The following is a 27754-nucleotide window of genomic DNA, read 5'->3' on the forward strand; positions in this document are numbered from 1 at the left end:
TCATGTACCATGACTGGGGTGATGCAGTAAGTCTTACCCAGCCTTTACACAGCGTACTGAAGAAGCTAAGTCATCTGCGTTGCGTTACTGTGTGTGTGCGCAGTGCTCTGCACTCTAGAGGAATTTGGCTCTCAACTCATCCTATCTCAGCGAATAGAATAAACTATGTTGAAAGATGTTCCAAAGGGTTGAGGCGCAGTAGTATGTGTGTGTGTGTGTGTGTGTGTGTGTGTGTGTGTGTGTGTGTGTGTGTAGGGGGGAGGATACAAATATGTTGTATGTTATCATGTGGTGGATGGTGGGAAATGTACATAGAGTTTATATGGCTGAGTCACAGTGTTTTGGGGATGTTGGCCGTTTTTCATGGACATACAGTGGGGCAAAAAAGTATTTAGTCAGCCACCAATTGTGCAAGTTCTCCCACTTAAAAAGAGGAGGCCTGTAATTTTCATCATAGGTACACTTCAACTATCACAGACAAGATGAGAAAAAAAAACAGAAAATCACATTGTAGGATTTTTTATGAATTTATTTGCAAATTATGGTGGAAAATAAGTATTTGGTCACCTACAAACAAGCAAGATTTCTGGCTCTCACAGACCTGTAACTTCTTCTTTAAGAGGCTCCTCTGTCCTCTACTCGTTACCTGTATTAATGGCACCTGTTTGAACTTGTTATCAGTATAAAAGACACCTGTCCACAACCTCAAACAGTCACACTCCAAACTCCACTATGGCCAAGACCAAAGGACACCAGAAACAAAATTGTAGACCTGCACCAGGCTGGGAAGACTGAATCTGCAATAGGTAAGCAGCTTGGTTTGAAGAAATCAACTGTGGAAGCAATTATTAGGAAATGGAAGACATACAAGACCACTGATAATCTCCCTCGATCTGGGGATCCATGCAAGATCTCACCCCGTGGGGTCAAAATGATCACAAGAACGGTGAGCAAAAATCCCAGAACCACATGGGGGGACCTAGTGAATGAGCTGCAGAGAGCTGGGACCAAAGTAACAAAGCCTACCATCAGTAACACAATACGCCGCAAGGGACTCAAATCCTGCCGTGCCAGACGTGTCCCCCTGCTTAAGAGAGTACATGTCCAGGCCCGTCTGAAGTTTGCTAGAGAGCATTTGGATGATCCAGAAGAAGATTGGTTTCATCTGACCATATGACATTCTCCCAGACTATAACTTTTTGGTAGAATCTCAACTCGTCATGTTTGGAGGACAAAGAATGCTGAGTTGCATCCAAAGAACACCATACCTACTGTGAAGCATGGGAGTGGAAACATCATGCTTTGGGGCTGTTTTTCTGCAAAGGAACCAGGGCGACTGATCCGTGTAAAGGAAAGAATAAATGGGGCCATGTATCGTGAGATTTTGAGTGAAAACCTCCTTCCATCAGCAAGGGCATTGAAGATGAAACGTGGCTGGGTCTTTCAGCATGACAATGATCCCAAACACACCGCCCGGGCAACAAAGGAGTGGCTTCGTAAGAAGCATTTCAAGGTCCTGGAGTGGACGAGCCAGTCTCCAGATCTCAACCCCATAGAAAATCTTTGGAGGGAGTTGAAAGTCTGTGTTGCCCAGCAACTGCCCCAAAACACCACTGCTCTAGAGGAGATCTGCATGGAGGAATGGGCCAAAAATACCAGCAACAGTGTGTGAAAACCTTGTGAAGACTTACAGAAAACGTTTGACCTCTGTCATTGCCAACAAAGGGTTTATAACAAAGTATTGGGATAAATAAGTATTTGGTCAATAACAAAAGTTTTCCACCATAATTTGCAAATAAATTCATAAAAAATCCTACAATGTGATTTTCTGGATTTTTTTTCTCATTTTGTCTGTCATAGTTGAAGTGTACCTATGATGAAAATTACAGGCCTCTCATCTTTATAAGTGGGAGAACTTGCTCAATTGGTGGCTGACTAAATACTTTTTTGCCCCACTGTACGAGATTAGTTTGGCTGGACACAATACAGTCAATGCTAATGTGAGCTTACTGAGCCATCCCACTTGGCACAGACGTCAATTAAACTTCTATTTCACATTGGTTCAATGGAATTTCATCGAACTGACTTGGAAACAACGTTGATTCAACCAGTGTGTTCCCAGTGGGAATGCACTCAGTTGTTTTTAGAGCTAAACGTACAGCGCTGTATAGTGAGAGCAAGAACCAATACGCCTTAGGCACTGACCAACCATCCTTTCTCCCCCCAGGGACCGCATGCAGCAGTCAGCCATGTACGACCTGTGTCTGGGCATGAGGCAGGTGAGCCAGGAGTTTGTCAGGCTGCAGCTCACCTACCAAGAGTTCCTCTCCATGAAAGTGTTGCTGCTGCTCAGCACAGGTAAGGCAGCTGAAGGTGTGTGGAAGGGGGGGGGGGAGTGTGAGTTCCTTTGCCAGAAAAACATCCAACTCTAAGTGAGTGTGTGCATACAGCAGTGTGTGAGAGAGTGTGAGTGAGAAAGAGTCTATATGGTGTGTGTGTGTGTGTGTGTGTGTGTGTGTGTGTGTGTGTGTGTTGCACCAATCAACAGCTAGCTGCAGTGAGGTAGTGTGTATCAGCCACATGTCAGTATACAAGCAGGTTGACAGAGTAAATAACAGGTACATCACTTGTCATTTGTTTGCTGAGCTTGGAGTTGGAACACAAACAGGAACCAGGGAATAACAATAGATATACATACAGGGTCATGTCTATAATAAGCTGGAGTAGTATACATTCTAGGTATGCATGGCAAGCAGGATTGGGTGACACTACAGGATGCAACGGTTATGCTATACCTCTGGCACGCAACCTGTCATGACACTAAAGTGCCAGAGAGAAAGAGAAGAGAGGGCAGTCGATGGAGAGCGAGAGGTAAAAAATTGTGAGAAAGTACACAGAGAGAGAAGAATCTCAGTGTGAGCGAGGGATTTACATTTTAGGCATTTAGCAGACAGTCGTATCCAGAGCGATTTACAGTAGGGAGTGCACACATTTTTGTACTGGTCCCCCACGGGAATCGAACCCACAACCCTGTCATCGCAAGCGCCATGCTCTAACAACTGAGCCACACGGAGCATGAAGAAAGAGACCCCCATATTGTTTCACCATATGGCACCTGAGAACAAGGTTCTTGTTGGCGTCCAGCAGTAAACGCAGTCGGGGCAGAGCAGGCAGAGCTACAGGAGGGCAAGGCTACATAGGCCAGTTATGGGAGCTATTTTGGGAGGCCAGGCTTCAGCCCTCTGCTCTGCTTTGAACTGCCGCCGTGCAGATTTGTAGGAATGTTTATTAGACTTGTCAGGCAGGGCCTCCGTTTGGAGGATGCTGGGTCGTCTCACGTGGAGCCAGAGGCAGCACTACTCAGCTTTCCATGGATTTCTGCCTGATTGATAATGGAAGCCTGGCTAGGAGTGTTGTTAGAGCAAACAGAGCGGAAAATGACAAACTATTAAAGGGATGCTTTGGGATTTTGACAATGAAGCCATTTATCTACTTCTGCAAAGTCAGATAAACTCATGGATTACATTTGTACGTCTCTGCATACAGAGGAAGGTATTAGAGGTAGTTTCGCGAGCCAGTGCTAACTAGCGTTAGCAATTGTGCAAATGCTAGTTAGCAACTTCCTTCAAACTGCACAGAGAGACAAACATTGTATCCACAAGTTAATCTGGCTTTGGGGAAGTAAATACAGGGCTTCATTACAACAACAAAAATTCAGCACCTCCACCCCCAAACTACAGTGGGGAGAACAAGTATTTGATAACCTGCAAAATCGGCAGTGTTTCCTACTTACAAAGCATGTAGAGGTCTGTAATTTTTATCATAGGTACACTTCAACTGTGAGAGACGGAATCCAGAAAATCACATTGTATGATTAAGTAATTAATTTGCAGGACATAAGTATTTGATACATCAGAAAAGCAGAACTTAATATTTGGTACAGAAACCTTTGTTTCCAATTACAAAGATAAGTTTCCTGTAGTTCTTGACCAGGTTTGCACACACTGCAGCAGGGATTTTGGCCCACTCCTCCATACAGACCTTCTCCAGATCCTTCAGGTTTCGGGGCTGTCACTGGGCAATACGAACTTTCAGCTCCCTCCAAAGATGTTCTATTGGATTCAGTTCTGGAGACTGGCTAGGCCACTCCAGGACCTTGAGATGCTTCTTACGGAGCCACTCCTTAGTTGCTCTGGCTGTGTGTTTCGGGTCGTTGTCATGCTGGAAGACCCAGCAACGACCCAGCAACGACCCATCTTCAATGCTCTTACTGAGGGAAGGCGGTTGTTGGCCAAGATCTCTCGATACATGGCCCCATTCATCCTCTCCTCAATACGGTGCAGTTGTCCTGTCCCCTTTGCAGAAAAACATCCCCAAAGAATGATGTTTCCACCTCCATGCTTTACGGATGGGATGGTGTTCTTGGGGTTGTACTCATCCTTCTTCCTCCAAACACGGCGAGTGGAGTTTAGACCAAAAAGCTCTATTTTCGTCTCATCAGACCACACGGCCGTCTCCCATTCCTCCTCTGGATCATCCAGATGGTCATTGTCAAACTTCAGACGGGCCTGGACATGCGCTGGTTTGAGCAGGGGGACCTTGCGTGCGCTGCAGGATTTTAATCCATGACGGTGTAGTGTGTTAATGGTTTTCTTTGAGACTGTGGTCCCAGCTCTCTTCAGGTCATTGACCAGGTCCTGCCGTGTAGTTCTGGGCTGATCCCTCACCTTCCTCATGATCATTAATGCCCCACGAGGTGAGATCTTGCATGGAGCTCCAGACTGAGGGTGATCGACTGTCATCTTGAACTTCTTCCATTTTATAATAATTGCGCCAACAGTTGTTGCCTTCTCACCAAGCTGCTTGCCTATTGTCCTGTAGCCAATCACAGCCTTGTGCAGGTCTACAATTTTATACTTGATGTCCTCACACAGCTCTCTGGTCTTGGCCATTGTGGAGAGGTTGGAGTCTGTTTGATTGAGTGTGGACAGGTGTCTTTTATACAGGTAACGAGTTCAAACGGGTGCAGTTAATACAGGTAATGAATGGAGAACAGGAGGGCTTCTTAAAGAAAAACTAACAGGTCTGTGAGAGCCGGAATTCTTACTGGTTGGTAGGTGATCAAATACTTATGTTATGCAATAAAATGCAAATTAATTACTTAAAAATTATACGTGATTTTCTGGATTTTTTAAAAGATTCTGTCTCACAGTTGAAGTGTACCTATGATAAAAATTACAGACCTCTACCTACTTTGTAAGTAGGAAACACTGACGATGTTGCTGGTTTGAATATTGGAGCCGACAAGGTAAAACATTTTATAATAATCTGTTGATGTGCACTTGCACAAGGCACTTAACCCTAATTGCTCCAGGGGTTCTCCAGCAACACTGGCCATGACCCCACTGAGGGGTCATGCATTAAAAACATGACTAAAATGTGTATCTTAAATGAGATCAATCAATGACATAACACACTTGTGTAATTTTAAAATTGCGTTTTAGTCCCAAAATTCTAAGCATTCCCAAATGGCATTAACACTGGCCTGACATAACCGGAGTGTCAGTAAATTAATCTGAAAGCAGGAGTGCTGTTGGAGTGGAAGTGGGACGGTGGGGAGAGGATGGAATATATATGAGAGAGAGGAGAGAGGTCGAAAGAGCGAGAGAGAAACAGCACAGAACGAACGAGAGAGAGCTCTCTGGTCTGTCTGTTGTTGTTGCCTCTTCCCTCATCCTCTAGAGCCTCTCCAAAGAGCCCTGATGTACTTAATAAAGTCCAGTCAAGCACTGGGCAGCACTCCAAAACCTGCTGTTTTTCCTCCTACTTCCTTCAAACATGGCCCAAATGGAGAGAGAGAGAGAGAGAGAGAGAGTGCTGTGGTGATCTGACTGATTGTATGTGGCTGCATGAATCTGTCAGAAGTGTTTCAGTAGTGCCTGTCAGAGATTGCATCCTACTGTAGGTCTTCTTGGGGATGATGATATTGAGGTTCTCATTTTAGCATCTCAATCCTTCTAGACCGAAGTGACTATGAATTTGATGTTGTTTACTTTTTAGGTTTGTAAAAAGGCTATTTCATCCTCTTAATATTTGTGACTAACAGTGAAATGAGATCTGATACTTTTGAGGCAGAGAAAACATTTCCAGCTACCAACGTCCTCCATATTCTTGAACAGACTGTCACCAACTAATAAATTAAGATAAGGATAATGTGTGTGTGTGATGAGTTATTGTGTAAAGGTGTTTACAGAGAAGTAGTTGTGTGTGGAGCTGTTTTTTGTATTTGACCTTGGTTAAGGGTTCACTTGCCCTGCAGTCTCTCATGAGACCCTGTAGAATGGGTGTGATCTGATAAAAACAGATTAACTCTTCGGCTCCAGTGACATTGTCCTCTCGTGGGTCGACCCGGGACGCATGCGTCCCATCTAGACATCTGGAAATGCAAATGCGCTATGCTAAATGCTAATAGCACTCGTTAAAACTCAAACGTTCATTAAAACACACATGCAGGGTACTGAATTAAAGCTACACTCGTTGTGAATCCAGCCAACAAGTCAGATTTTTAAAATGCTTTTCGGCGAAAGCATGATAAGCTATTATCTGATAGCATGCAACACCCCAAAAGACCCGCAGGGGACGTAAACAAAATAATTAGCATAGTCGGCGCTACACAAAACGCAGAAATAAAATATAAAACTTCATTACCTTTGACAATCTTTGTTGGCACTCCTAGATGTCCCATAAACATCACTATTGGGTCTTTTTTTTTATTAAATCGGCCCATATATAGCCTAGATATCGATCTATGAAGACTGTGTGATCAAGGAAAAAAACTGCGTTTTATAACGCAACGTCATTATTTTAAATTAAAAAAGTTTACGATAAACGTTCACAAAACACTTCGAAATACTTTTGTAATGCAACTTTAGGTATTAGTAAACGTTAATAATCTATCAAATTGATCACGGGGCGATGTATATTCAATAGCGGAGACCGGAGGAAATGGGCTGTCTCTTGTTCGTTTGACCAAGAAACAAAGCCTAGGCAATTGACAAGACTGGTGACATCGTGTGGAAGCTGTAGGAATTGCAATCTCGGCTCCAGGTAATTTGGTTTCCATTCAACAATTCATGCAAGTGGCGCATTGATACTTTTTCCAGTTTTCAGTGATCAGTTTTTCTTCCGCTTTTCGATTAAACACAGGCTCTGTTGTAGTCACAGCCGTGATTTAACCAGTTTTAGAAACGTCAGAGTGTTTTCTATCCACACATACTAATCATATGCATATACTATATTCCTGGCATGAGTAGCAGGACGCTGAAATGTTGCGCGATTTTTAACAGAATGTTCGAAAAAGTAGGGGGTAGGATTAACAGGTGTGGAGGTATTTTTTGTATTTGACCTTGGTTAAGGGTTCACTTACCCTGCAGTCTCTCATGAGACCCTGTAGAATGGGTGTGATCTGATAAAAACAGATTAACTCTTCGGCTCCAAAGTGACATTGTCCTTTAAATTGTCCTATGAATATTGTGGTGGATGATTGTCATAAAATGGTTTCTAGCCTTGATATGCCTTGCTTGCTAGATGGTTGCTACACTAAATGGTAGATAACATGAGTTACCCCACATAAAGTAAAGTGTTCTAAAACTCGTAAAAAAAAGCACAATAATCATTATATAAGCCACAATCCATTATTATAAATCTGATTTATTTGTCAGATAGATAATAATCCTTTGAGTGTTATTCATTGGTGGGGCTGTTTTTGACATTGTTTTATTAAACGTTTCCGGTGCGACGGGATGCGATATTTCTGGATGAAGTTTTATCTAGGAGGAGAACAGTCTACAGGCATATTTGTGCGTCAGTCTTTATTTATTGAAATACCCTGCATTTCCCTTTGTAAGCCGGTACATCATGGCTTGAATCAAGGCCAAGACACACAGTCAGTGAGGTATGAGCTGGTAAGACTAAAGCAGGAAGCTACATGTCTACCATGTCGTGTGTTTAACGATACCCAATATAATATAAAGGCTGTCATTGTGAAAATATACTATGTACAGAACATATGAGGCATAAGCAATGCAAGTATTTCTAGGTTGTGAAAAAAAAAAAAAAAAGGTTCAAAAGGTTGCAATTCATAGAAAATCTTGGGTCATATTCATTCGGGAGCACCGTAGCAAAAGGTTATGCAATGGAAAATGAAAACAAGCATTTCAGGTATAAGTTCAGGTATAGATAGTCCCTCCCTATTTCAGTCAGTTGTCTTCCATTTGGTGCTTATTATTTATTAAACCCGGGCTGCTTAAGAAATATGGATGTGCGTGCGTGTGTGAAATACGGCCTCGTTGACACACCTAGGTTGGGTACCTGCGTTGAGTAATTGCCCCTAAATGACTGCCGGCCACGCCCCTAAATGACACACCGTCTGCCGGCCCTAGACTCAATGCCATAGGAGTGGAATTAAATTAGGGACTGAGTCAGTGGGGCAAAAACAAAGGGCTCAAATGTGGCACTGGTTTTAGCATGTTCCTATTAATAAGGGCCACAAAACAAGCCACGAAACAGAAAGAACAGAATCCCTCTCGCCTTGATGCTTTTCCAGATAGCTCTAGTTATTGCTTTGTCGTTCTTTTGCTCTTGGTCTCTGCTACGTTCTAGGCTAGGTTTGTGTGTGTGCGTCTGCATCTCTCACGGTGTGTGTGTGTGTGTGTGTGTGTGTGTGTGTGTGTGTGTGTGTGTGTGTGTGTGTGTGTGTGTGTGTGTGTGTGTGTGTGTATACATACAACTGAGCATTGCCATTCGCTGAGCGATTTCCTCCAAGACGCAATGCTAACTGACAGGCTCTAGTCCTACTCTTGCATGTGGCTGTGTGTTCTAAGAAACAAAAAGCTCTGTCAACTATTTTCTCACATGGCTCTCAGCACAACAAGGTGTGTTTGTCTGCCACATGTTGGTTTGGGTTAAGGCTTCAAATGCAAAGCTTCAAACTAGGCTAATTAAACAAAATCAAATCAAGTGTATTTGTCATATGTACATGACACACGGTGTACACAGTACAAGTTCATGTTTACTTGCAGGTGCACCACATTTACTACAGACAGAGTATAGTACAGATGTAGGATATTAATTTGAGCCAGTTTGCTACAGCAGGAAAAATAATCATGCAGCAACAGGAAGTGTGAATTATTCTGTGGATTATAATGAATGGACATTGTTGCAGGGCTGGTAACAGAGAGAATCAGTTGGATGGACATTTGATTTCTAAAAACGGCCGTTTTTTTCCAGGAATTGCGTCATAGTAAAGACCACAGGCAGCTCATAGTTTCAAGTTTAGGGAAGTCTATAATTTATCCTACCATTTCTACGTTCCAGTAATGGATTATATTTTATATAAAAATGTTTGTGGAACAGTTTCATTTCAATTACGTTTTCGTTTCTCAAAATTATTGTCACTTGGTTAATCATAAAAATCTGAATCAAAACGATAAAAATCGAAATGTTTAAATTCAACTAAGGCACCAGCCTTTGCCATATAGACACACCGTGATCCTTCGGCAGCTAAAGAAATGAGTGCATGTTACTCAGCCTATTGGCCAATGCAGCAGTAGGCCTATAACTTCCATCGTCAACTAAGTAAAACAGACCCAAAGCCAACTAATAAATAAGTCTGATGAAAATTCAGGGTCTGTCAATCGTATTAATCTCTATACTCCCCCTGTCTGCCTCCCTTTCTACCGGTCTTGAGCTATCGCTAGTAAAGTGAAATATTGTATCAACTCAGCAGGTTGGCGTGCTCGTGGGCACGCGCTCCCTCAAACACCCACATCCTCATTGCTCACATGGAGCCTTCCAAACAAGAATTTTGTTTTTGTCAAACTCCTAAATTATGGATAGAAAATTAAGTTACAGATCTCTGCAAACAACGTTTCCACTCTTAGAATAAATGTCTGTAATACATGCATTAACAGAAATTAATGTAGCCAGATGACAGGGATGAACGGTACATTTAGTAGACCTACTTGTTACATACAGTGCCTTGCGAAAGTATTCGGCCCCTTCAACTTTGCGACCTTTTGCCACATTTCAGGCTTCAAACATAAAGATATAAAACTGTATTTTTTTGCGAAGAATCAACAACAAGTGGGACACAATCATGAAGTGGAACGACATTTATTGGATATTTCAAACGTTAACAAATCAAAAACTGAAAAATTGGGCGTGCAAAATTATTCAGCCCCCTTAAGTTAATACTTTGTAGCGCCACCTTTTACTGCGATTACAGCTGTAAGTCGCTTGGGGTATGTCTATCAGTTTTGCACATCGAGAGACTGAAATTTTTTCCCATTCCTCCTTGCAAAACAGCTCGAGCTCAGTGAGGTTGGATGGAGAGCATTTGTGAACAGCAGTTTTCAGTTCTTTCCACAGATTCTCGATTGGATTCAGGTCTGGACTTTGACTTGGCCATTCTAACACCTGGATATGTTTATTTTTGAACCATTCCATTGTAGATTTTGCTTTATGTTTTGGATCATTGTCTTGTTGGAAGACACATCTCCGTCCCAGTCTCAGGTCTTTTGCAGACTCCATCAGGTTCTTCCAGAATGGTCCTGTATTTGGCTCCATCCATCTTCCCATCAATTTTAACCATCTTCCCTGTCCCTGCTGAAGAAAAGCAGGCCCAAACAATGATGCTGCCACCACCATGTTTGACAGTGGGGATGGTGTGTTCAGGGTGTTACTTTTACGCCAAACATAACATTTTGCATTGTTGCCAAAAAGTTCAATTTTGGTTTCATCTGACCAGAGCACCTTCTTCCACATGTTTGGTGTGTCTCCCAGGTGGCTTGTGGCAAACTTTAAACAACACTTTTTATGGATATCTTTAAGAAATGGCTTTCTTGCCACTCTTCCATAAAGGCCTATGGACAGAGGACAGTCCTATGGACAGAGTCTCCCACCTCATCTGTAGATCTCTGCAGTTCATTCAGAGTGATCATGGGCCTTCTCCTTGTATGAGCTGAAAGTTTAGAAGGACGGCAAGTTCTTGGTAGATTTGCAGTGGTCTGATACTCCTTCCATTTCAATATTATCGCTTGCACAGTGCTCATTGGGATGTTTAAAGCTTGGGAAATGTTTTTGTATCCAGATCCGGCTTTAAACTTCTTCACAACAGTATCTCGGACCTGCCTGGTGTGTTCCTTGTTCTTCATGATGCTCTCTGCGCTTTTAACGGACCTCTGAGACTATCACAGTGCAGGTGCATTTATACGGAGACTTGATTACACACAGGTGGATTGTATTTTTCATCATTAGTCATTTAGGTCAACATTGGATCATTCAGAGATCCTCACTGAACTTCTGGAGAGAGTTTGCTGCACTGAAAGTAAAGGGGCTGAATAATTTTGCACGGCCAATTTTTCAGTTTTTGATTTGTTAAAAAAGTTTGAAATATCCAATAAATGTTGTTCCACTTCATGATTGTGTCCCACTTGTTGATTCTTCACAAAAATATACAGTTTTATATCTTTATGTTTGAAGCCTGAAATGTGGCAAAAGGTCGCAAAGTTGAAGGGGCCGAATACTTTCGCAAGGCACTGTATGTAATGGTGAATTGATTTTTTAAAAATCTAATCAAAGGGGCAAACAAAAGACGCCCATATCGTCGCCACAAACCACTCCCCTCGTCTCAACACTTTAAAAGGATACTCAAGACACATTATCTTCCCACATTTAAGATCATTTTCACTGACATGGCAACTAAATAATCAACTAGTCCTATTGCCAAGCGCGCTGCCCAAAATGCTGGCTTCCCAAACAGGCATAGGACTATGCATGTGATTTGAAACAATCCACAGATTTAAGTACGACGTGCCATACTCCTTTTGTCCAGACTATCAGATACATGACCTGCACATACAGAGACAGAGGGGTGCCGTTTCGCTCACACTGATACTTCATCTGAGATCGAGTCTGTCGGCGTGCATCTCAGTCAGATCAATATTTTATTTGGATGGTCAAGGAGGTACGCTAGGGCAGGGCCAGACCCTCTAAGGCTCGCCCATAACGCCGGCCCTGCATTGTTGTAGTGGTTGATTCATACAAGGAGGTACGGTAGGGCGGGGCCAGACCCCCTAAGGCTCGCCCATAACGCCGGCCCTGCATTGTTGTAGTGGTTGATTCATACAAGGAGGTACGGTAGGGCGGGGCCAGACCCCCTAAGGCTCGCCCATAACGCCGGCCCTGCATTGTTGTAGTGGTTGATTCATACAAGGAGGTACGGTAGGGCGGGGCCAGACCCCCTAAGGCCCGCCCATAACGCCGGCCCTGCATTGTTGTAGTGGTTGATTCATACAAGGGAAAATCAAGTCTGGAATTTCAAAGTGGTATTAACAAACGTCAGAAGCGTTTTTTAAACCTCAAATACACTACACGCTTCAAATGGCCTGCATAGCCGGAAAGGTCTCCTGTAACAGGGTGATCAAATTAGGATCCTACATCTGTATGTCAAATGCAGGCCTCAAGGGTCAACACAGTGCCTCAACTCAGCCATAGGCAACCCAGAAAATAGCTTGTTTTAATTTAAATGTTTAAAGGTATCAAAACGGACCATAGAAACAGTACAAGGAGAGCAGCTTGTCATTAGAGTACGGCTGTGAGGCAGGTCGAGCCACGCTGTGACACCAGAAGGATCTAGCCAGGCAGGTAGCCTATCCTCCCTAGACTGGTCCTAGATCTGTCTGTGTCGTTATCTTGCCATCTCTGGATCAGATCTGGGACCAGGCAGGTCCTAGAATGATCCTCGTCCTGTTAGTGCGGCATGATTATTCTGACCATAGAGTTGGCTATACAGCACCAACAGATTTGGGACCAGCCCGGCAGGTCGCCTACTAACCTGGGCTACGGTGTGTCAGCCTTCTCCCTATGAAACAGGATGTCAATTAGACTTTAAAGTGTGTCATTTGGAACAGTTGGTTGCTCTGGTTTGAGGTAATCATTACCTGAAGCTGCTTAGTCAATTACCAACATTAGCTAGAGAACACCTGCCTTAGTGTGCCAACACGGTGTGTGTGTGTGTGTGGAGTACCTAACACTGTCCTGTGATATTGCACTTAAAACTAAACAATTATTTTTTGACCTATAGACCTGTTTTGAATATATGTCTGAATAACATGTGATGCCTCTGTATGACAATAATGTAGGTTACTGTGTACAATGATCATCTACTGTAGTAGTAGCAGCTATGATAACCGACAGTGCACAGGAGGCTGCTGAGGGGAGGACAGCTCACTATAATGTCAACAATAACAAAAACCATGCTGATACAATTCCACTGATTCTGCTCCAGCCATCACCCCTCCCCAATTAAGGTGCCACCAACCTCCAGTGCAGCAGTGGAATAACAGTGGCAGAGTGGCAGGCTACTAGAGATAAAGGCACTGTGCTGGTTAGTTTCATTACTGTACCTGCTGCACTTTGTTCATTACACCACAGTGTATATCAGAAGTGTTCCTGTAGGCCTCCACTAGAAGAAAGATCTAAGAGAGACTGCGTTGGGAGACAAGGTGTTTCTTAATTCATTAGCCAGCCAGACGCAGAATGTCATTTAAGATGAGGTTGGCAGGCAGCCATACCGCCGTTAGTTTGTCCTCTACAGAGATATGAGCAAGAGAGAGAGAGAGATATAAAGGGTGAAATCAAGAGGATACCTTTATCCATATTGAGAAGACTCTTATCTAATTTCTCACTTAAAATACTCTGTACATCCTGTTTCAATATGTTCATCACGCTCTTACAGTTATACCGGCATGCTGTCCGGTCCTCTGGCAGTCTATGGGGGTGGCACAGGGTTCAATTCTCGGGCTGACTCTTTTCTCTGTATATATCAATGATGTTGCTCTTGCTGCAGGCGATTCCCTGATCCACCTCTACGCAGACGACACCATTCTGTATACTTCAAGCCCGTCCTTGGACACTGTGCTATCTAACCTCCAAACGAGCTTCAATGCCATACAACATTCCTTCCGTGGCCTCCAACTACTCTTCAACGCTAGTAAAACCAAATGCATGCTTTTCAACCGTTCGCTGCCTGCACCCGCACGCCTGACCAGCATCACCACCCTGGATGGTTCCGACCTAGAATATGTGGACATCGATAAGTACCTAGGTGTCTGGCTAGACTGTAAACTCTCCTTCCAGACTCATATCAAACATCTCCAATCTAAAATCAAATCTAGAGTCGGCTTTCTATTCCCCAACAAAGCCTCCTTCACTCACGCCGCCAAAACTGACTATCCTACCGATCCTAGACTTCGGCGATGTCATCTACAAAATGGCTTCCAATACTCTACTCAGCAAACTGGATGCAGTTTCACAGTGCCATCCCTTTTGTCACTAAAGCACCTTATACCACCCACCACTGCGACCTGTATGCTCTAGTCGGCTGGCCCTCGCTCCATATTCGTCGCCAGACCCACTGGCTCCAGGTCATCTACAAGTCCATGCTAGGTAAAGCTCCGCCTTATCTCAGTTCACTGGTCACGATGGCAACACCCACCCCTAGCACGCGCTCCAGCAGGTGTATCTCACTCATCCCTAAAGCCAACACCTCATTTGGCCGCCTTTCATTCCAGTTCTCTGCTGCCTGTGACTGGAACGAATTGCAAAAATCGCTGAAGTTGGAGACTTATCTCCCTCACCAACTTCAAACATCTGCTATCTGAGCAGCTAACCGATCGCTGCAGCTGTACATAGTCCATCGGTAAATAGCCCACCCAATTGTACCTACCTCTTCCCCATACTGTTTATATTTATTTACTTTTCTGCTCTTTTGCACACCAATAGCTCTACCTGTACATGACCATCTGATCATTTATCACTCGTGTTAATCTGCAAAATTGTAATTATTTGCGTACCTCCTCATGCCTTTTGCACACAATGTATATAGACTCTTTTTTTCCCCTTTTTTTCCTACTGTGTTATTGACTTGTTAATTGTTTACTCCATGTGTAACTGTTGTTGTCTGTTCACACTGCTATGCTTTATCTTGGCCAGGTCGCAGTTGCAAATGAGAACTTGTTCTCAACTAGCCTACCTGGTTAAATAAAGGTGAAATAAAAAATAAAAAAAAATTGACTGACGCTGTAAGTCAAAAAAAGAGGACAACTACCATGTACTGAATTAATGGGTGAAGTGACAAAGGGTTGATGTGGTTGGTCAACAATAATGAAAAAAAAGGTAACTGATTAAAATACATGTTATGACAACTTATGTCATGGTTATAACTGTAGGGTGGTCAAATCAAATGTTCTCGGTAAGGTCAAGTTTAGGTCAAATTGCCATGTGCTTATACAATACATTTTATGTAGTCTTGTTATGTAGGCTAGTTGTTTACACCTCCCATTAATAATTATCTTTTGGCTTCCTCTCTCCTCTCAGTTCCCAAAGAGGGCCTAAAGAACCAGGCAGCGTTTGAGGAGATGAGAGTGAACTACATCAAGGAGCTGAGGAGGTCTGTGGGCAAGGCCACCAACAACTCTGGACAGACGTGGCAACGCTTCTTCCAGCTCACCAAGCTACTGGATGCCATGCATGATGTAAGCACTGGACCCGCATCACTGTATCCATAACATCAGGCACTGGACCCGCATCACTGTATCCATAACATCAGGCACTGGACCCAGCGCCACATCACCATGCCAAGTCCCATCAACAAGCCTCCTCTATGCTATGCATATGTAACAGTATAGCTTTCATCCGTCCCCTCGCCCCGACCCGGGCTCGAACCAGGGACCCTCTGCACACATAGACAACTGACACCTACGAAGCATCGTTACACATCTCTCCACAAATCCGCGGCCCTTGCAGAGCAAGGGGGACAACTACTTCAAGGCCTCAGAGCGAGTGACGTCACCGATTGAAACGCTATTAACACGCACCACCGCTAACTAGCTAGCCATTTCACATACACAGAGCAAGTTCAAATAGCAGGTCACCGGACTGGAGTTTAACAATGTAAGGTAGTATCTCTGAAACAACAGATTACATTCCAATGACTAGCCCTAAAGGGTGTTTATTTTGGAATGGGCAGAGATTGCCCTGTATTGGTGAATAAATGGAACATGGAGGAATCAATGTCCAGGCTCAGAGTGGTGGGTCAATACAACTGTCCCCCTAACTAAATGCACTGACTGCAGGGGTTATGCAAGGACAACTTAGCATGTGGTGAAACATTAGGAGCTAGAAGCATTAGGAAAAATACTCACATCTCACAAATGCTGGGAAAAGTCCCTGATATTGGGGCTATGACAGTCTAAAATCAGTCTGCCAAACCATACTTTTGAAGTAAGTAGGGTTTGAAGTGATTGACATGCATCAGAAAGGTATTGGGAAGTTCAGAAGATCATCAGGCAATAACCTTGTTCTTTTCTACACTGAAGATCATAGATCTTCATTTATGTGTCTCTCTCCCCCCCCCAAGTCTGATTTAGTGCCTGGTCTTGTCCACTCTGTTCTGTTCTGCACTGTTTGTGGGCATTGTAGACACATGTGTTCCTGAGAGTCTTCTCCTTCAGTGATGGGGTCATAATATTTTGTAGCTTTAACCGTTCAAAAGAGACGTATTTGTAGGAAGAAAACAAAAACCGCTGTTTATTACAACCGCATCTAGCAGCTACCAGAGGTTACTGACGTAACCCTGGTTCTATGAACCAAGCCATTATTATATTTGTTCCCCCCCTCCAGAGCTTCCCTCGTGATCCCATTTTCAATTCATGCAACCCCTAGTTTGGGAAACGATGCCCTATGTAGAAGAGGTATCGTCTATTGAGAATCAGTAGCACCCCCTAGTGGTATGTCAGACTCATGAGCCGTGACCCCTAACCGATAAACAATTAGTCATCAATGCCATGACAACGTTAACCTAAGGATCTGGCTATGGTAGGTGCCATCACTCTGAATAAGGTACGGTAATGTTACCGAACACAATGCCATGACAACGTTAACCTAAGGATCTGGCTATGGTAGGTGGCATCACTCTGAATAAGGTACGGTAAGGTAACCGAACACACGTCAGAAAAGGGGAATGCCAATTCAAGGTTTCCCAGGGCACAAAGTTGACCCCAAATTCCAAGAACGAGGCTTTGATTGTACTGCGTATTATTCACACTTCATGATAAGCCAATGAAATCCCTATGCAAACACAGCTGGACTCGATCAAACTACAACTCTCCTTCCCGCTCTCCCTCCTCCGCTCTCAATGTGTATTTATTCCATTTTCTTTTTTTCTACATTTCTCTCTGCAATGTTGGGAAGGACACATTTCACTGTTAGTCTATATGTGGCAAATAACATGTTATTGATTGACCCCTCCCTCTCTCTGTCCTCTAGCTGGTGGGGAACCTGCTAGACTTCTGTTTCTACACGTTCCGTGAGTCTCAGGCTCTGAAGGTGGAGTTTCCAGAGATGCTGGTGGAGATAATCAGTGACCAGATACCAAAGGTGGAGTCGGGCAACACACACACCCTCTACTTCCACAAGAAGTGACTGTACTGAGTCCTTGGGAGGAAGAAAGGAGAGAGATTAAAATAATGAGAGGGGGAGGAGTGGGAGAGGAGGAAGGCTAAGTAAGGACCCTAGCCTCAGGAGTGGTCTAACTACTATGCCAGCCAGTCGATCTGCTGCCCCCTCTCCTTTCTCAAATGGGACAGGAAGTGACACGTGAGGGACAGGAAGAGAGGTGGAGGAAGTTGAGTCTCCCACACTGCAGTCTCCGTCCGCCGGTTAGAGGTGACGCTGAGTGAGTGACATCTCAGAGCCAAGGAAAACGCACTGACGAGGACTTTTTAAAATGTGACAAAGCAGCATCCCGACCCTTAGCGTGCCACCACCCCCCAAAGACAATGTTTTTCTATGGATACGAAGCCATACATTTTTTTGGTTGCGCTACAGTCCATACATTCACACAGACCCACGTGTACAGTAATGCAGCACGCACACAGGTAGACAGTAACACAGACCATCTTACCATCCTGAAAAATGTCAGATAACTGTGCTTTTGCATTGATTCATGGATACTACTACTCTGACAATATGGAAAACAATGCTTAGATGTTGCTATGCAGTGTATTGTCATTAGGTTACATGGCAGCATATACTTTTTTCATGACAAAGACTAAATGTAGGGTTTCTGTGAGAGGATCAAGGTCTATTTGAACATACTCCAAGGGCTATACAAGCTTAATAATAAACTGAATAGTTGCATAAAAAGCTAACCAATTCCACTTTTGTTCTGCAGTGGTGTGCATTACAACACCCAAATGCCCACATGACTAAAATTGTTTTAACGTTGTATAACGATCAAAAACGTAAACTCTTATTAATATGCAAAAACTTCAAAATTAAGAATTTTCAAAGTATGGTGTTTTGTGTGATCAAGTGTGAAAAAAAGTTGAGTAACAGTTAAAAGTGAATCTGAAGGCTTTCTGATATGTAGATGATTAACTACGCAACATTTGTCAGTAGATTAATTCCATCCATAATAGGTGCAGGAGTATGGAAACACCTGATGGATTCACAATGACGACTTTCCCTCACATCTTAATGCATTTGACGGCGGTACACCCAGTTAATTATCCAGGGGTTCTCAACTTTTTGGGGGCTGTGACCCCTTTTTCATAGCAAATTCATCAGGAACCCATTCATAATCAGAACACAACTATTGACAAAACATTTTTTTACTAGGACTTTGGCAGTGCATGTCTGGACGAACCAAGTCTTGGGCCATGGGAAAGACTATTTTAAAAAGGCCCTTGGCATCGGAGAGAAAACATTGCCTTTTCAAAGGTAATTTCCTGCAATTCTACACATTTTGTCATGGGGCCGATTTTTCGTTGTTGTAGCTTTAAAGCTAATATCCAACAATTCTACACATTTTGCCATGAGGCAGAGATAAAACTTAGCTGTTTAAAGCTTGAATTACAGTGCATATAAAAAACATTTTGGGGAATACAAGAATTTGGAATATTGATCATTTTGATTGAGTATTGTGGATACCAATATCCCTGTGAGCCTCCCAGGCCCATGTTCCCCAGGGTTAAGAACATCAGTTGTACAGTAGATTAATAATATGTATTACACCCTTTATATAGTATTATTCCACAGATCCCTTGGCCCAGATTTGTTTAGTCTGTTAGTAATAATAAAAGTACAAAAATAAATGATATACATTTTGAGATGTGGAGCCCACTTTGAGAACCCCTGAGTTATACAGTATAGTGAAAACATCAGAGCACCCATTTCTTGGTCTATTTCTGCGTACTTACAGTGCATCCAAACCAGCACCCTTTGTGAAGTCAACCGACACTTATCTACCGTTTCCAGAAATAGTAATGAAGCATTTTGTTGAAGCATTTTGTGAAGCATTTTGTTGTTGCAAAGGTTTTCGGTTTCATAAACCAGACAATTTACACCTAAAGGTGCTTCTTTTTGTAAACGCAAAGACGAAATAAGACTTTTCTGGTAACTAACATTATCAGCATTAGATACAGGGTTGGGTAGGTTACTTTCTAAATGTAATCTGTTACTAGCTACCTGTCTAAAATGTTCATCAGTAACGTATTTTCGTATTACCCAAACTCAGTAATGCAATCTGATTACTTACAGGTACTTTTGGATTACTTTACCCTTAAGAGACATTAGAAGATGACAAAAATAATCCATCAAACGCATTGTGTGTGTCATCAGTGGTCTCCGACTTGTGATCAGACCCGCTCAGGTGGAACAAACTTAAACTTGCGCCTTTCTCATTAAGAAAACAAAAGGTGTCGTAATGGATTTTTCACAAACATCCATTCTGAATTTAAAAGTAATCTAGGTTTTTAAAAGTAGGCATCCGTAATCGGATAATATTTGTGCTGGTAAAGTAACTGATTACAGTTGCATTTTTTTGTAATCAGATTACATGTAACTCCCCAACCCTGATTAGATACAATAACCTTCAAACATACGGTATGGCGTTGATATTGGAACTGGATGTTGGAAAATGCCATTACTCTACAGTCACAGTGCTTTAAGTAAATGAATAATGTGTTCAAATTTACCTGGCAAGCGGCAAATACATACAGTAAATGCAATGGCACTTGCTTAGGTTACAGTCACATTTCCCCCACTGTTGTACAGAAACTGTTTTGGAAGTATGTTGATACTGCTGATAAATGATTGACTCATTGCATTGACCACCTGTCTTGATTTTGTGTTGTCCATCTTGTCTTTGGGCCAACTCTAGATGTATGGCCAGTCATCTGGACCATTCTTACCAGAGATGGGTTCAAACTTGATTTGAAACCTTTCAAACTACTTGCCAGTCTACTTGACAGTCTGCCGGGACTGTCAGGTGGGTGGGGTTTGCATTTCAATTGGTTCCATTGCAAAAGTCAAGCTCAATTAAGTACAGCTAAAGAATTTGAAACCATTTCAAATAGTACTTGAACCCAGGTCTTATTCTTACTAGTTTCACACCAGATTGACTGACTGCTTAACCATTGTGGAACACTATGATGCTACTGAATAGCGTGAGAGATAGTCGTTCGAGAGGAAAAACAGAGGGGGCGTTTGGTTCCATCGTTTCACCTCATTTGTGAGGGTGTGTGGTTGTTGTTGTTTTTTCCCCCTGGCAAGCACGAGCAAAGTTGATCTGCTTTTTTCGAGGGCATTGTTAGTTTTCCTACGTTCTATAGGATTATGCGGAATATCCTAATTGCCTGAATTAGATTTGTACAGAAGAGATGTGACAATTGAGGCATTAACCCAGCTAGAACGTTGCGTGTCTGGTTGATAACTAAATGTGAATATATACAGAGAGACCCTGCATGAATAAGGCCTATAGTTTAAAGGGATAGTTCCCTTCAAAAATGTGAACTCCCCTTTAAGGTGCTGTTGGTGTTTCACTATAGGCTCTACTTTGTAGGAAGCTGTCCAGAGTTGGACGTATAGAACAGACAATGGCAGGAGGATCACGATGAAAGAAAAAGCCAGTCCCTATGCTTAAACAGTCTCATTTTGCAGACTGTCCATCCATGTCCCTTTTGTACATTGCTGTGTTGAAGTTGTGAACTGAAGGACCCTAAAGACACGCTGTAAAGAACTGCTATTCTTTTTCTTCTTATTTTACTCCTTTACCCTCTCCTTTTTATTTAAAAAAAAAATAGTGTCAAAAAAGGTTCATAGGACGAATGGGAAAAGTATTTTTGAAAGAATTATATTTTGCTGGAAACAATATTTAAGTACTTTGTCTAAAAACAGAACTTTTTTTGTAAAGTGAAATGTTTATTGCATGCTTTTTTTGATGAGATGTTTACATTGTATTTAAGAAGGGAAAATTGTGCCTTTTTATCTCACCTGATTTAACATTTTACAGTATATATTGTAAATAATACAGAAAGTCATTATGTTTGAGTAGTGTAAAAAACATTTATACTTTAAAGGAATGATCGTCAAAAACTATGTTGGTATTGGTTTCATTAGTCCACGGTTAATCGTTTAAAAAAAAATACAATTTAAACAAAAGTTTACTTCATCAGTCAAGTTTGCAAGATGTAGAATTTGAACCGTCTTTCAACTCAGAATTCCAAGTTGGAAACTCTGGCATATTTCTAGAGCTCTGACTTCCTAACCCTGAAGATCACCAACATGATTTTATCCTGTTTTTTTGTCTTGAAAGCACCAAAGTCACTTTGCTTATTGAAAAAAGTATATCTTAAACTTGACTGCTGACATGCAAAACATTGAGACTGTATCAACAGGGGACTAATGAAACAAATTAAAATCGATAGTTTGAGTGGATTTTTCCTTTAACTTACATATTGTTGGAATATCTGCAGTTCATGCGGCTCCCACTTTATGTTGTCGTTTTGGGTCATAGAAAGAAATGGCACAATGTTCACACAAAAAAGCTAGCCTGCTCCCAGATCTGTTTGTGCAGTATTGTCAACTCTTGCCAGCCATTGGGATGCCAAACATGACGATTGGCAGGAGTTGGCAAGACAGTACAAACAGATCTGGGACCAGGCTACAAAAAGCCAACGGGTTAGAGTGAGTTATGAAAGTACCAAACATTGTGACAGACACTTTACTACCTGAATGTTAGAGAAAGAACAGAAATGTCATCATCTTTTCTTCTTCCTTTACAAATAATGTTAACTGTTGATCTGATTTGTTTTGTACTTTTATTTTGCATTTTATGTCAATGTGACTTAAAAAAAAGAAGAAAAAAAATAGGCAAACATATGTCATTTCTTTGTTACAGAGAGTAGACAATACCAAACTATGGATCAATGAGTTCTTGCTGTGGACATGATTATCTCCCAAACCCCTTGGCGATATGTGATTTAATAGCACCACACTAAAATCAAGCAATCAAAAAAAAAAACGGATTAAAGCTGAAATAGAGTAGGTTGAAAACACTCTTGCCTCTTCAGCTATTAAGGTTCCAACTCACAGGTTGATGTGGTCACCACACTTGAGATTCATTTGACATTACACTTCCAATCCATTTAGGAAATAATCTGGACATACCATTTGAATTGGAGGAAAGGGCTCATTGGGGTATAACTCTTGGGTTGACTGAAAGTGACACCTAAATGAATTCGACTCCAATACTGTTGATAATATAGAACCCAAAACATGCTACCCTGGGATTTCTAGAAACAACCATTTGTATCATTGAGATATGGATGCATCATGACTGTTCACAGGTTTAGTTGGCTTGGTCTCAGATTTTGCAGTGCTCCCAATGGAAGTTCTCCTGTATATGGCTTACTGCCTTGCTCAGAAATAAGTTAGTGGTTATCTGCTCATCCTTCTACAGTACAACACTATGCATTTGTACAAAGGGATTTCCAACCATCTCAATTACAGTATGCATATAGAACAAATGAGGACTTTCAATTCTGATCAATTCTAAACAAAAAAAGCGTATTACTCAACCTTTACAGCAATAACTTCTGTGCAAGGACATGGATGTTCAGTAAACAAGTATTGGGACAGTGACAATTGTTTTGGCTCTACTTCAGCACTTTTGGATTTGAAATGATGCAATGACTATGAGAGGTTAAAGTGTATCATAATGCTAGGATATGGGACCAAATACCGAACTTTAGACTACTTTATTACACAAGTGAATTTGTGCTATTACTTTTGGTCCCCTAAAATGGGGGAGCGATGACGACTATGTACAAAAAGTGCTGTACTTTCTAAACGGTTCACCCGATGAAAATACCCTCAAATAAAAGCTGACAGTCTGCTCTTTAACCTCCAGTCATTGTATCATTCCAAATCCAAAGTGCTGCAGTACAAAGCCAAAACAACCAACAATGTGTCACTGTCCTAATACTTTGAGCTCACTATGTAGCTTACCATCGATTTCTGTCCTACGTCACCGATTATTGGACAGTTACAGTTGTAATGGAGCCACAGCATTAAACATTTTTTTAACAAACATTAACCCCGTATATTGAGACTCAGCCATATCCCCAAAGCCACATCCAAGCTCAGAGAAGCATTTCCTATTAATAGCACCTGGTTTGTTTTTATCCCAAAATACATTTTTAATCCAATGCTTTGTACAATATTTGTCAGCAACTATCCACAGTACATGAATATCCTTCAGCGTGAATAAAAACAACTAATTCCTACTACAAACTGTATATCTTGAAGCAGATATTTGCCATTACTGTTTGCAAAACTATCAAGAGATTCCAATAAAACCGTTAACAAAATGTCTTTTGATTTGCAGTTTGTAAGTAACATCAAGTGTGTGCATGAGTCAGAAGACCCCAAGACCCCAAACCAGAGGAAATGCACACAGCTCGGGCCACTGGCTTATCCAATCTGTATATATAGATCCAGGACTGGGAAAATTGGAGTAGGAGGATGGGAGGAGGGATAGAGAGCCAGATGACTAATTAAGATGTGCCAGGAAGAGAAGAAAATGAGTTGAGAGAGGGAGAGAATTTAGCATGTTCAAATGCATGTTTGTTTTGCTAACATGAACTGATCAAATATTTTTTTTAGCTCAGACTTAAGAATTCAATAGATAATGAAAGAGGGATGGAGATGGCAAACAGCAGAGACAAAAAAAAGCAAAAAGAGATTTATAATATTATAACCCCCTTCCGCCAGCCACCCTTGTAGACAGAATCACCATTAACCTCATTAAAAGCTGATCTGAAAATACTCCCGGATGCCAGAGTGCAGCAACAGAACCCGACAGTATTACTTTTGCTCATTTCGCTCTCTCGAAAAATCCACAGCCCACTTCCAAATCTCCCCCAGATTTCCAATAGCTTTCACTGTGTAGTCGTGCCAGATAAACAGAATCTATTGGATCAGTCCCATTTCACGGCTGCACCCGGCACACATGGCGGCTTCTGTGGCCCCCTTTCTCTCTCAGCTACCTCTTTTTCCTCTCTCAACATTCTACAGAATCTGTCTCACATTTATTTCTGTTTTTCTCTCATTTCGTCATCTGTTCTTCTCACCCTGCATTGGTTTTTATCACTTTCATTTTTTTGCTGTTGCCTAAATCGCTCTGGAAAAACTTTTCCCACCAAGATAGAATATCTAAATATTAGCCTGGTTCAAGGGAATTGAGATTGTTATCCTAATACACTAGAGCAAAATCACATTGTGTACATCATATTCTTCTAAATGCTTACTTACGGGCCCTTCCCACAATCCAGAGAGAAAGAAAATAAATAGAAAACTCCCTCACAAAAATTACAAGTAATAATAGATACATAATGAGTAACGTGGCTACGTACACAGGGTACCAGTACCGAGTCAATGTGCAGGGGTACGAGGTAATTGAGGTAGATATGGACATAACTAGGAATAAAAGTGACAGGATAGATAATTAACAGTAGAAGCAGCATATGTGATTAATCAAAATAAGTTAGTGCAAAGAGGGTCAATGCAGTCACACTGGACAAAAACAAACCATTTCAAAGATTTTACTGAGTTACAGTTCATACTGTATAAGGAAAGCAGTCAATTTAAATAAATTGATTAGGCCCTAATCTATGGATTTCACATGACTAGGAATACAGATATGCATGTGTTGGTCAGATACCTTAAAAAGTAGGTGTGGATCAGAAAACCAGGCAGTATCTGGTGTGACCACCATTTGCCTTATGCAGCACGACATCTCCTTTGCATAGAGTTGATCTGTTGATTGTGGCCTGCCCACCACCACCATGGGGCACTCAGTCTGCCATACAGTCCATACATACAGGCCATACAGTCTGCCATCTGCCCGGTAGTTAAAAACAGGATTCATCCGTGAAAAGTACACTTCTCCAGCGTGCCAGTGGCCATCGAAAGTGAGGATTTGCACACTGAAGTTGGTTACGATGCCGAACTGCAGTCAGGTCAAGACCCTGCTGATCTCAGACGATCCCGCAGGTGAAGAAGCCGGATGTGGAGGTCCTGGGCTGGCGTGGTTACATGTGGTCGCGAGGTGGCTTATGGTAGACAAATTAACATTAAATTCTCTGGCAACAGCTCTGGTAGACATTCCTGCCAATGGCATGATCCCTCAACTTCGGTGGCATTGTGTTGTGACACAAAACTGCACATTTTAGAATGGCCTTTCATCTCCAGCACAAGGTGTAATGATCATACTGTTTAATCAGCTTCTTGATAAGCCACACCTGTCAAGTGGATGGATTATCTTGGCAAAGAAGAAATGCTGACTAACAGAGATGTAAAGGCATTTGTACATACAATTTTCGAGAAATAAGCTTTTTGTGCAGATGTACATTTTCTGGGGATCTTTTATTTCAGCTCATGAAACACCACTTTATATGTAGAGTTTATAGTTACTCAAATAGCTACCCAGACTAACTACTTAGCAGGTCTTATGGTTTGGGGTAGATGCCGTTTAGAGTCCTGTTGGTTCCAGACTTGATGCATCTGTACTGCTTGCCGTGCGGTAGCAGAAAGAACAGTCTGACAATTTTTAGGGCCTTCCTCTGACACAGAGGCTCTGGATGGCAGGGAGCTTGACTCGTGGTGTACTGGGCCGTACGCACTACTCTGTAGCGCCTTGCGGTCGGATGCCAAGCAGTTGCCCTACCAAGAAGTAAGGCACACTCAGTTTCCTGTAGTCCACGAGCAGCACCTTTGCCTTGCTGACGTTGAGGGAGAGGTTGTCCTTGACCTCCCTATAGGCGTCTCATTGTCGGTGATCGGGCCTACCACCGTCATGTTGTCAGCAAACTTAATGGTGTTGGAGGAGGTGGACAGCTGACGTGCGGCCAAAAACTGCTGTCCGAGGAAATTAAAAAGATCCAGCTAGATTTTTACTGTATCAAAATACACAACTATAAGTGGCGACATGGTTGATTGGGCTATACTGTAAATTAATCTCACAAATAGACAGACGGGCAAGAGAGACAGCCAACTTGTTCTAAGTTAGCAGCAACAAGCTCATTTTCATCCCCGCTCATTCAAGTCCTAATATAAGTAATATTGGGGAAGATCCAACAGGAGTGACTACAGTTAAAAAATTACCTCAGCAGGGAGAGTGAAAGAAGAAGTGGAACAAACAGAGGGGCTGTATCGAGGCAGTCTGACACTGATAATGATTTGACCATATCATTAGCTCAGCCTCGTTTGATTATGCAACCGCTGCTGTCACAGCCTCTTGTCGAGCCATGACGCCTCCGTCGCCATTACTCCCCCCCTCACCCACAGACCACCCTGTACTTTTAGCCTAAACAGCTGACCCAGCTAGTCGGCATGCCCTGCTCTCCAGTACAGACTACGTAAGAGTGGATGTCTTATGGTGCTTTCAAAACAACTGGAAACTCTTGGGGGGGGAAAGAGGCCCATGTTTACGAGCATTCAAAACGATGTCTCCCAGTCGGAGCTAGTCCACCCCTCCCACCTTATTCCAAGCTGTCATGAATGCACTGAAGTCAGATTTCTGAGCTCCTTGTGGTTTTGAACGCGGCAAGACTTGGAGGCCAACGACACGTGATAATTATGTAACATGCATCACACCCCAGTGGCCCACTGGAAGCAGTTTGTACATGAATTACACTAGATGAAATCCAAAGGATTTTCACATGAGTGGAGGATTGAGGTGGAGGGAGAGGTTTGATAGACATCACGTGGCCTGTTGATACAGCCTACGAGCTTTTGGAAAATACTGTAGTGGTACAGCTGCAAGACTGGGACTAGAGCTTTCAGTTGGTGTATCCTAATGTATAATGCAGACGTAAGTAGGCCTCCATTATAGTGGAAGACCGACTACTGCAGACAGCGGGGCTGTAGCAGACTGAATCAGTGAGGAAAAAAATCTCTGCAGTGTCTGTAGAGAAATGGTCTGCTGAATACCCTGATGCCTATGACTCAATAAGTAGAAAGGAAACATTCAGTAAGACTTCAAATGATTTCAGTGTACTTAAAACAGTTAATTTGTACCACTAGAACAAGCAAGTAGAGGTTGATTCAGAAAACTTCAGTAGACAAAGATGTCCATTTCTTAATGGTTTTTGGGCCCCCAAAATGATAACAATGGAATAGAATATATCAAAGGTTCTTCCACAGAAAGTCCTGACAGTCCAACAAACTTAATTGAAACGATTCAGTAGTTGCCATTACACTTTGTTATATAAAAACATTCTTTTGGGAGGACCATTTCAGTCTGCGGTGTTCGTCTACTCTCCAGTTATCAGAAGAATACATAATGGGG

The 27754-nt window shown here is 42.3% G+C and overlaps 1 protein-coding gene across 4 annotated transcripts in view; it reads left to right on the top strand.

Moving 5' to 3' along the window:
• LOC118375786 (mineralocorticoid receptor-like) overlaps positions 1–23777 on the top strand; it is a 109184-nt gene extending 85407 nt beyond the window's left edge. For all 4 annotated transcript variants that reach the window (XM_052464725.1, XM_052464727.1, XM_052464726.1 and 1 more), the window contains exons 7-9: positions 2228–2358; positions 15439–15596; positions 17389–23777. In XM_052464725.1, coding sequence (XP_052320685.1) covers positions 2228–2358; positions 15439–15596; positions 17389–17544 — 445 coding nt within the window. In that variant the 3' untranslated portion in view covers positions 17545–23777. The remainder of the gene's footprint in view (positions 1–2227; positions 2359–15438; positions 15597–17388) is intronic.
• Positions 23778–27754: the final 3977 nt, after the last annotated feature.

The sequence above is a fragment of the Oncorhynchus keta genome, chromosome 16 (assembly GCF_023373465.1).
Source record: "Oncorhynchus keta strain PuntledgeMale-10-30-2019 chromosome 16, Oket_V2, whole genome shotgun sequence".
Taxonomy (NCBI): Eukaryota; Metazoa; Chordata; class Actinopteri; order Salmoniformes; family Salmonidae; genus Oncorhynchus; species Oncorhynchus keta.